Raw genomic sequence first — 12,242 nt, 5'->3', positions numbered from 1 at the left:
TATGAAACGCATGTTATTTATCATCTCTATTTTAAAATACAAATGTATTATTAAAATATTGTCATAACCACTATTATTTTCGTCTTTCTCGAATCATTCCTTTATATGTATATGTAAATCGATGCAACAGTTTAACACAACAATTGCATATGCATTGTTTGGCTTATGTGACAAAATTTGCATTCGATTCAGTCGTTATATAATAGTATTTGATGTGTGTCGATACAAAACATATTATGCACGCCATAATAACAGATTTTACGTAACGTTAATAATAAACGTTAACGTAATTGAACAATATTATAGTCTATGTATATATTATATAATATAGCACACTTTCCTCTTTACCTGTTCAAGGACGGTAAACCAAACTTTAAATTATTTTTTATGGTTTATTAAAATTAAAAATCTTACTTTAAACAAAAAACATTTTTTTTAAATTGAAATATTTATTTTATCCATAACTAAATTTGTATGAAAATGTTTTCTTGTTGCATCTTATAAAATTTAATTTTGTCGATTTTTCCGCTAAAAAAAGAACAATATTTTTTTGCAAAATACGGATCAAAGCGGATCAGGGAAAGTAATAAAGTTGAAAATTATGAGTTTAAAAATAAATTAAATTAAAAATGAAAACGGCTTGAGACATGAATTTATTTTTATTATTTAAACTTAATAATTTTTTTGATATAATCGTTTTTTTTCTAAAACTATTGAGTTATTATAAAAATTACAATTAATTGTGTTTGCCTTTACACAAGTTCTAAAAATGACTTAAGCTTAACCTTATACATTTTTATTACAATAATCCTTGATTATAAAAATAAATAATTTTTCAACATCATCCCTCCGCCAGCTTCTCTACCACTCTTTGGAGAAAACATCTCGCCATTTATTCTCTGTCGCAACATATGTAAATATAATATAATAAAACCTTAAAAAAATTATAAAACTAGATTCCCCCTGCGTCTTTCTGGCTGCAAAGTCACACCCCGCAATTTCAAATCCCGAAAATATATTCAATACAATTTTTAATAAAATAAAATAATTATGAACTAAAACTAATGATCGATATAAAAAGCCTCAAATACATTTAAAATAATTATTAAAAAAAGGATGATAAATTGTTATTGATACAGTTAAAGAATCTTTGTTGGCAAAAATCTCACTATAGACATTTAATGAATACTTTTTACTGTATCTCTGTGATAAAATGTCTATATATTTGTTCATCGACAACTATAATAAGATTTTTTTTATAGGGCGGAGCGACAGATTCGTTGACCCCATTCGACAGGGGGAATATATGGCGCCGTTATCACCACGATGAAGGTCTATTTAACGGCGGTTTTTCAACCCTTGAACAAGTGACAGGCTGTATATATGGGCATTGGCACTCCTGTCGGGAAATTGAATCTGACACAACAGAAATACTTTTCCATTGTTGAAGGTATCGAAAATTATTTTCTATGTTACATGTGTCAACGACTCATACATATTTTTGAGTTTATTATGTCAAGAATCTATTTTTAAGGTCAACAAAAATATGTGTATTTTATTGCTAGTTATATTAATTAACGGTATGAACGATACTTTAATTTTATAGTAAAGAACGTATGAAGCTAGGATCGATACAACTACCTTTTTCGGTCTTAGGTAAGGCTGAAACCGAAATAAAATAGTCTTAATATATGTATATTAAGAGCTAGGAACAGACTATAAATAAAATACGTTTCGCATAGTAACTAGAATTATATTAAAATATTATTTTACACATTAACCATATTTATGATGGTCGTAAAAAAACACATTTTTTGACGATGGCTCTGAATAAATAAAAAATTATAATTACTAATTAATTTATAATTTGTAAATCTGTATTTTTATCCTGATATTTAGTAAAACTTTTATCATTAAATCTCACGTAGGTCAGCAATTTATCAGGACAACTATAAATCAATATTTTTTTCTTTAATCTTCCAGACGAACTTTCAATTTATTGCGATAGCTTTTTTTTAAAATTTCTTGTCCATTTTCTAGTTTAATCAATGGTATATGAATTTGTGGTTGTTTGATTTTTTAAATAGTCTTGTATTCTTGTAGTCTTGGTAGAGTATTAAAAATTAATTATTTTTTTGAGTATAAAAATAAATTAATTTGTTTTTAAAATTATATTTATTTGATCACGATTATTGTCCTTAATTTCAGAAATGCGAGATTTACTATTCAAGTTAATTTATTTTTGATAATTTTATGTCATCCAGTATCGACATTCAATCCAAACAATGTTATTAAAAAATTTGTTCTTTTGCACAAAATTTGGTACATTGGTTATTTGTTTCTTAATTTGTAGCTAATTTTTCAATTTTTGTACCTTACAAAACATTACTAAATATATTTATAAATAATTATTATTCAATCAATTCTAATGCAATTTAATAAATAAAATCAATAATTCAGAAACTAGTTTTCAAATGTTAAAATTGAACTATTTAAAGGCTTTCATTATCTTTTTAATAAATGACAAATTGCTATTCATTGCATTTTCGTACTATCAATATTATTTTCTGGATTGATGCAACATAAATATGTTTAAACAAACATTGCAAATATGTTGATATTTTTTGTACAATATATTTAGCTTGAAACGTATTGTGCTCGTCAATGATTGCTTGTGATTTGTGTTTGAGAGTAGGTATCGTAGTCTTCTTTGGTTGTCGGTTATTTTTCGAGTGATTGATATTGTTACATATTTTATTTTTATTAAATCTTCCGTTGTGACTTGATTTTTTTTTTTTTCAATCACTTTGTCTTGTATTACTACTACTGTCCCGCATTATACACTGACGTCCGACACTTGCACCTCGTTTATATCTATATATAACATATAGATGGCTCAGATATAAAACAATATAAGTTCAACTATAAACGAATATTGTTTACAAACAAAATAGAAAATGTTTATTTATTTTAAAATAAAAATAAATTGCTTATCACAAACATTACATAAAAATAGCTCCATCTAAAACAAATATAAATCAAATTGAAATGTAATTCACAACCCATTATATAAAATTTCTTTAATTCGCTTTGAATTGTAATAATATAATAACAAACGAGCTACTCCGTAAATAACCCAAATCACACCACACTCGTATCTAATAATAAATATCTATCTAAAAATAAAACAAATCAGATACATCAGGTTGACACCAGTTTAAAAATATATGCACGTATATTAAAACGATTTTATTTCTATTGTTCTTAGGAAATGGGACACATATGTTTTACGTATTTATTAAATAAATGAATTAACTCAACGTAAACGTGACTGGGGAAAAACCTGATACTTTTGTTCGACCGCAAATTAATTTTATTTAAAGGAAGAGTTATTAAAAAAATATAAAATTTTCAGTTAGCAAGTTATTATTTAATGAAAAACGATTTCGTATTCATAAAACATTTTATTATATCCGTTAATTAAATACTATGTTTGTCATATTTTTATGGTATATTAATATAGAAATAGACTTGACCTTGGTGTCTTCAATTACCGGTTGTGAACCCTAAGCCTAATTATCCTAATAACGACATATTCCGACGTTCAAGATATACAATAGTTAAGAGCTCTATAGAATGTTATATTTATCTTTATCTACATAATTGTGTAAATAATATACTTGATACATTTTTTTTTTGTTTTATAGACTTTTATAAATAAGCTAAATATTCTATCGTCAGAGTTAAACATTAAATTAAAATCGAAATCAGATATTAAAAGCATAATTATTTGATATGAGTAATTTATCTAAAAACTGTCGGGACCACTCGTAAACGTTGCGATAAGATTAGTCGCAGAATACTTGCTAAAAGGGTTTCAGAAAACAAAGCGATTTTTGTCACTTGGATCTTATAAGAAACGAAATTGTTTTTTATTTGTGTAATATAAATATTACGTGATTGAGCAAATGGATTCAATAAACACTTTAGCTAATGATAATGGTAATGCATATCTATGTTGAACAGGTACAAAGCATTCTGGATTCACATTACATAGAATGACGACGTTGTAAATTCCAACGTTATCAATAGAATCTGCATTATATACTAGATAACAAAGAGTCTAGTTCCACCCCGAATAATTGAGATTGATCAGAAGACGAGAACTGGAAAGAGCGTAAAACTTCCAAAACTTAAAAACGAATTCCCAAGGGTATTTAAGCCAAAACACTGCCAGACTAATCACTTTCTTTATATACTTTATCCAGAATTATTACTTTACTTTCCTCCACAAAAGAACCAAGCATTGACCAAGGGCCGCTGCTTCCCTCTTCACGTCAACGCATAGCGTGCCTATCTAAAAGTAATTACACAAATTGTACATGATTCAAAACTGTTGCACATCTAATAAGATTTTTTAATATAAATATCTTTGCCCCATTTAAAAATATACAGGATACATATTATATGTAATAAATCACCATATAAAATTCAGGGTATATCTAGAAGTAATAAATATAAAATATAGCCCTCATTACTTTTGCAATATTCACACACGAAAATAACAAAATTACCCAGCATCCAAAGATACATTGACCTGATGGACGAATGGAAATATTTTCCCCAAACATACCTCATTGCCATGGACCTTACAATTCTCGTCGCTCTACCCTTTTGCAAATTAGCAACGGTGTCTATCATGTCGATTGTAATTTTCCGTTAGATCGTGGTCGTTATCTCTTATCACTGTCGGATAACCACTTTATCCATTCCGAGTTCGTTTACACCATTCGTGGCTATTTTTGGGTTGTCTAGTCAACGAACATTTGCTACACCTTTACGACACTAAATTAATTTAAACACTATTTTTTATTGTATTTAAAATACGTTCATTAATTTTTGATTCGCCTATTAAAAGATTTTTTAGATAATTTAAAAATAGTTTTTTTCTGAATAAATGAAATAAATTAGGGTTATAGAAAAAATCATTTTATTAGTATTAATAATATACTTTACTTCATATGATAAACTCAATCAAAAATCAATGGTTTTACATGGTACTTTGATATATTAGTTGATGATTTTTTAATTGCTAATTTGCTATTGAAATGGAATCCTTCAGATTCAGTCATGATTATACACCTTGTGAAATGATGGTAATTTCAACTTTCTTCTATACACTGGTCACTGTTTTATGCGAACGTTACGTGTCGGGTCTGTGACATTTGGGTCACCATGTACGATGACCAAATTTAAATTCGTTTCGCAGGAGCACACTATGTGTAACTTTAACAGTATAAAAGTTAACGACCCACTCGTTAGATTATACATTCGAGTCTAATCAACAGAGTTGATAACAACAACCAAACTAAAGATGTTCAAGATAGTGAGTATACAAAATTAAACCTTTCTTTTAAATCAATACATATTTTTAAATTAATCAAATTCAAGATTATTATAAATATATGAAATGTCGGGTTGAAATATCATTGTAATATTATATGATAATTGAAAATTCTTATTACATTATATTGAATCTACTAAGAAAGCAATAAATAAACATATTTTTAATGTCACGATAATACAAAGAATCAATTTATCAATTTATATATTATGAAAAATATTAAACATTTAATTTATTTTTTACAGACTTTGTCTCTCTTTGCTTTGGCAATGTGCTGTCATTATTCCCACGCTGGAGTATTCGTTGGAGCTCCCATTGTAACAGCACACAGTTCTCAAGTATCTTCTAGAATACATAATGCGTTAGTAGGACCTATTGTTCACGCCGCTCCTCTTGTCCACGCTGCTCCGTTCGTTCACGCTGCGCCTGCTGTTCACGCCGCTCCTCTTGTCCATGCTGCTCCGTTCGTTCACGCTGCGCCTGCAATTCACGCTGCACCTCTACTAGCAGCGCCTGCCGTTCACACTGCGCCTCTAGTAGCGGCACCTGCTGTTCATGCTGCGCCGTTCTTTGCTCCTTCAGTACATGCTGCCCCTGCGTTCGCCAAAACTGTTTTCAACCCTTATTCATATCCTGCATCCTATCCATATTACGGTTAACTCAATTATGTAAATAGATTTTTTTTAATAAATATATTTGTTAATTGTTATTCCTGTGTTTTAATTGGTTATATAAATATTAAATATTGCAATTAATAAAAATTGCATAAAACACCACCCAAATAAATTAAATCAAAAAAAGTATATGGATTATTTGTTATATTATTATATTAAATATTTATGAAACTAAAAATATATATATATAGATTTGATAGAAAAATAATTTTGCTTTATACCCAATAAATTTAAATACACTTTTCAAAAAGGAAGCAAGACAATAGCGTAAAGGATTGAGACCACACAATAGCCCTTATTACGGCTAGAAAAATCACATAAATAACACTGAATAATAATTTTTGCATGGGGGGTTATTGTCCGGGAGGTATATGTCCAAGGGGTATTTGTCCTGATACATTTCTAACGTATAGCTATTTTTAGCCATTGGCTTTTGAGTTTAAGTCACGAGAAATGATATTAAATACAATGGTTACAATAAATATAAAACACAGCATTTATATTAAATTGTCATTGTGTCAGTTTTTGTCTTGTCAATGTTTAATACGTAAGTAAAATTATGCGACGAAAAATTAACCAAGACTTTTTCGGTAAATTTCAGTTTAACAAAAGCAACATACTTGCTTTTATTATACCAAAATATTTAGTAAAAATATTAAATTATATTTTGATAATATGTCCATGTCATCTGCATATACGAGAGCTTAACTAATTTAAATACACTGCCAGTTACGTTTATTATTGCGTTTTAGATATGATATTAAAAAAATGCATAATTTAGCTATATTTTATTTTTTATGTTAAAAGAACCGATGCGTATTTTTATTTTAACATAATTTAAAATTAAATTCATACCCACAGCTGAATCACACTGTAATGTTAATTTATAAAGACAGAATCATACAAAATATTTTTAATAAGCATGACATATAAAAATAATAAAATATAGTTCTTTAATTAACGCATGTAATTTAATAATATCTAAAATATACAGACATGATTTTTAGTTTGAGCAAAATATTTCGTAAAATAAATACCAGTGAATATTAATAATAAATATTAAATTAAAAATTCATTTGGGAAACATGAAAAATTATATAATAAAAAAAATAAATCAATACATAGTGAAAAAATGGCAATCAATATCAAATTTATTACCATGTATTTACACTATAAATAAAGAATAACATTCTTTAACATATTTTCTATTAATTTTTATGAGCTTATTGCTTTATTAATTTACTTTTAATCCCCTATTTTTAAACCTCTTTTAAGCTCTATACGCTTACCAAACAATTTTCGTCCAAGCGTTTTTCAAACCGCAAATTAAAACAATTTTCTCTAGAAAAAAATTCACTTTGTTTGATTTTTCTTTTTCTATATGAAAATAATTTTTGTAAATAATGCTAGAAATTATTAAAAAAGCTATTAAAATAACCGCTTATTGGAATATCATGGAAAAACCGAGTTCTCTATTTGTCCCATATATTACAATGTAAACTATCCTCACAACAAGATATAAACATTCCCAAAAGTCTAGTAAGTATTATAAAGCAATTTCCATCAAAGTGTCGCAATTTTATTTATTTTTCTGTTTTCTCTGGTATATATTAAATAAAAGATATTTAATTAATATGCGCTAAATTAATAATTATGTGGTACTAGTATATTTTTATCGTTACAGGTTAAAGAAGGTGTGGTTACCTAACGTTTTACGTACAAAATTTACGTTTCTCGGGCGCCGCGACTAAGGGAAACCATAGAAAAATATGACCAATTGTTATACGCGTAATATTGTGTTCGCGTGATTAAAATTCATTACCTTCATTGTTGATAAACGTTACTTCGAATTTCGACTTTTAATTAAAGGCATTTTTACGTCTGCGACATGAATAACGTGACGATTTTCTGAGCCAAAAATATTCGGCTTGAGAAAAAATAATTATATAAAATACAAAAGTAGGGTAATGTAACGAACAGTCAAACTTTTTGGGTGAAAAAATATATACACAAAGCTTTACAAATGTGTGAAAAAGTATGTTAATTAAAAAATCTGAAACTATAAAAGTTACACAATTACATTTTCTTTATGCAAATAATTAAGTTTTCAAGGTAGTGTTAATTGAAATGAGATGTTATTAGAAGAAAGGTCAGGATTTTGTGTGCAAGTATTATAAAACAAAATATATGTAATATATTATATATGATATTATATAATTAGTAAAGCAAATATGTGATGAAATACGAACTTATTTTATAATACTTTTGGGCAATATATTGTTTATTTTGGATATAAAACCATATAACAAGAAAATACCATTCATCACCAAATAATATTTTATACAATAGATATTTTAAAATGTGAAATTTAAATAATAATTATAATTATTAATAATAACCCTTATAGGGACAGAGGTCCAATTCATCGGCCTACATATGAACTTGATGCTATTTATATTTATTTTTATTTTTCGTGAAGCTCTATTTATATAAACGGATACATTTGCCTACAAACAACCTGTTATCTAGTAAATAAAATAAAAAGAGAAGATTATGAAATCTATTTTTTGAATGAGATTTCTTGACTCGCGTGAACAAAAGCAGGTAGCAAAATGCAACTTTTTTTGACAGATTATAATAGAAAAATATTGCTCCGTCAATTATGCAATATAATATATATTTTTTTTTCAATTATATAAAATGTTTTAACAATACACATAAAAAATAATTTATAAAATATATATTTGAAAAAGAAGCACTATGTATATACCACCATAATAGTTCTGGCATCAAAAGGGTTAATACAAAATTATTTGATTGCTGCTTGTATCATATTTTGTGAATACTATTATATTAATAATACCGATCAACCCACGGTTTTATTTATAAGAATTATATCAAGTGGAATCTTATGTAGATATTTCATATATCAATGGAACTTATTTTGTATGCTTATATAATAATTTTGTGACCATATGAAAGAATATCTCCTATCTGATTTCCAGCAAGTGCTATTTATAGCAATCTAATTAGGTTCATAAAATATAGTTTTGTAAAATTGTTTATTATAAACTAAAAGTATATGTTTATTATCAGATATAACTAGATTTCTCACATCTGTGACTCTTAAAAAATTATTATTGCATCATTTTAATATATTATATAGAAACTGATAACATTGAATATAACATATTAATATAGTTTTACAATAACCAAAGCAATATCGCTTATCAATAAATATATCCAAGATCCTTGTATTATTTTCTAATCTAAACAACTTTAAAATTTTTGAGTTTTACGTTATTAAATACTAACTTGAAACTCTAATAAAATAAATAACTCTATTCCATATATATATAAATATATATATATATATATATATATATATATATATATATATATATATATATATATATATATATATATATATATATATATATATATATATATATATATATATATATATATATATATATATATATATATATATATATATATATATATATATATATATATATATATATATATATATATATATATATATATATATATATATATATATATATATATATATGTGTTAGATAGCTTTATTATATTTCTTAGCTTGACTGAATGTTTTTTGCTTGGTTTTAAGGTACATTACTGGCTGAAAATTATACCAAAAGGAACTTACGAATATCGATTATTCATATCAGAATTAATTGATTTGCTTAAAAAATTTAACTTTAAAACAGTGATGGTTAAATGTTTATTTTATAGATTTTAATTTACTTAATTGCTCTAAATTTAATATAGGCATTTCAATAAATTTACTACCTGATATAAATGATTCAAGACATTCATTATTTACTCCTGATTTTAAGAATATATTGTATAAATTATTATTACGTAATACTCGCACTGATTTATCTGAAACGTACAATTGGAACAGTCTCGAATAATATTGAAACTTAATATGTAAATATATGTTTATTATAATAAAATTATTGGAAAAACACACAATATTAACCCCGCATTTTATCAAAGTTCACCGTATTGCATCATTTATGTACATATATAGATTTTACCCTTTTACTTTTTGACCCAAATGTTTATTTATATCACTTACACTGATATTTAAAAATAATTTTAAAATTAAAAAATACACTCTGACCTCAAAGGTGTCTTCAGCGTTAATTGCAAAAGTTTTTACATGCTGTGATTGCGCATCGTGAAAACTCGGAAAACCACCCGCCTTCCCTTTCCACCCTTTTCCGACAGTCTGTCTACGCCCCTCTCCTACCGGCTGTTCCGTCGGCTATATAAGGGTAGTTCTCCGCCTCCCCCGGTCAGTTTGTCTCTGAATACCACAGTGCAAACACCTCGAGCTCTGCTTGTGCGAGTTCTATCGAACTTTCGCAAACAAATCGTCAAGATACAAATCATACCAACTCCACTCGTTCCGACCATCATCGTGTGGCCACCAATGGAGGACACAGATTCAGCCAAAGGAGCTAAGCTCTTGAGAGCCCTGAGGAGGAGACTAGCAAGATCCGGAGTAAATGATGACTGCCGATCTTCGAGCACCGATTCGAGCAGATCTAGAAGCTCTCCTGGATCCACTACATCAGTATCGCCGGATCATAACGAACTATCCTGCTCCAGCAGCGACACGGGATCTGAAGACTCTCCGGAACATCGAAGGCGATCCAGAAACACCACCTCGTCGTTCCATAAAGTACTGCAAAGCCTGAACATATCTTCAAGATCGCACTCTTGCAGCAGCGGAAATTCAGACACCGATAAGTCGTCCAGATCGAGCAAGAAAAATCCGCAACCAAAGAAGATCTTACGACCACCAGTGACCTACACCTACGTCAGAGGACTATCCGGATTGCCAACTCAAAGAGTACCACTAATAAGAAACAGCTATGGAAACCAACGTTTAGCACTATCCGGATTGAACCGATAATTTCAACTTATCTAATTTAACGGTGCTGTTCATATATTATTTAATCACTATTCGATTTTTTTTCCTATCAAAAAGAATAGATATTAGAATCGCTAATTAGCTCTTAAATAACACTTAAGTCAATTAATTATGTTTCAAACATCTTCGAATAGATTTGTTTTTGATATATGGACCAACACGAGACATTCACCGGTGTTGTTCAGTTTGTGATAAAACTATTATAGAATGTGATAAACGAGGAATATTGTTATGTAGATAATGGATAGTGGATGAGTATTAGGTTTTTGTTGGTTTGCCATTTAACGACCAGTGTTTGTAAAATGTTGCTAGTATGGAAAAGACTGCCTCACTTTTTTATATATAAAAAAAATGTAAAAAATTGTGCGACTTGCGAAAGGAATTGTAAATATGTAACTGACTTCGATTCCTTGACGATATGAATTAAATATAACTTTTAGTGCCTTTTCGGTCGTACGATTTTGGATCTTATTGAATATTAAACACAAAAAAAATGCATTTCATTGTAATCTACAGGGATTTGACCGTACCTATGTACCGATATCAATTTTTCTAAATTATATATTATTAAATAATACACGCATTGTTTATGAATTTCAAGTATTTGAACTAACTATAATATTATATTCCACTTTATTGTATAAATAATGAATATGTACTGCATTTTCTGAATTATTCATATCACCCGTTTTCCATCGATCGAACTTTGAACTAGCCTTAAGTATATATTGCACATAGCCTTAATAATGATTGACATGAACCTAATTGAATTTAATGGCCTGTATTTAACATTTATACACTGTACGTAGTCGAATTGTATATGTAATGTATAAAAATATGATATAATGGTTTGGTACGGCTTTACGCCATTTCATTGTAGAAAAAATATGTATAAAGGTAAAATAATTTTGTGACGATGAAATGTTTGGTATATAAATGAATAAATAAAATTAATATGAAAATAATTTATGACTATCATTTTATACACTCAACCCTTTGGGAAATACTTTGGGTATAATTGCATGATGTATTGTTGGAGTCAACGATATGTAACGTATTCGCACAGAAATAGTAAGATGAGAAAGGTTTGTAGCTTCAGGGGTGAGTTCTATTTTTAGACACCGGAGAGAAGTTTACGCGAAGAGGTCAACCCGTATCTATTTTCAGCACTCGAGTATAATAATTTATACTGCAT

At 27.8% G+C, this 12,242-nt stretch overlaps 2 protein-coding genes across 2 annotated transcripts; both read left to right on the top strand.

Annotated features, from left to right (window-relative positions):
* The first annotated feature begins 5,324 nt into the window (after nucleotides 1-5,324).
* Nucleotides 5,325-6,113, top strand: LOC148237039 (uncharacterized). Its single transcript, XM_088182765.1, has 2 exons — nucleotides 5,325-5,386; nucleotides 5,650-6,113. Exons 1-2 carry the CDS (start codon nucleotides 5,375-5,377, stop codon nucleotides 6,061-6,063), a joined length of 426 nt encoding a protein of 141 aa, XP_088038891.1. The 5' UTR covers nucleotides 5,325-5,374; the 3' UTR covers nucleotides 6,064-6,113.
* Nucleotides 6,114-10,412: 4,299 nt separating this feature from the next.
* Nucleotides 10,413-12,009, top strand: LOC148237038 (uncharacterized). Its single transcript, XM_088182543.1, has one exon. The coding sequence runs from the start codon at nucleotides 10,544-10,546 to the stop codon at nucleotides 11,027-11,029; it is 486 nt and encodes a 161-aa protein (XP_088038669.1). The 5' UTR covers nucleotides 10,413-10,543; the 3' UTR covers nucleotides 11,030-12,009.
* The last annotated feature ends 233 nt before the right edge of the window (nucleotides 12,010-12,242 follow it).

The sequence above is a fragment of the Plectrocnemia conspersa genome, unplaced genomic scaffold (assembly GCF_051122295.1).
Source record: "Plectrocnemia conspersa isolate PC_06_02 unplaced genomic scaffold, ASM5112229v1 ptg000003l, whole genome shotgun sequence".
Classification (NCBI taxonomy): Eukaryota; Metazoa; Arthropoda; class Insecta; order Trichoptera; family Polycentropodidae; genus Plectrocnemia; species Plectrocnemia conspersa.
This window is presented reverse-complemented; position numbering and strand designations above follow the sequence as displayed.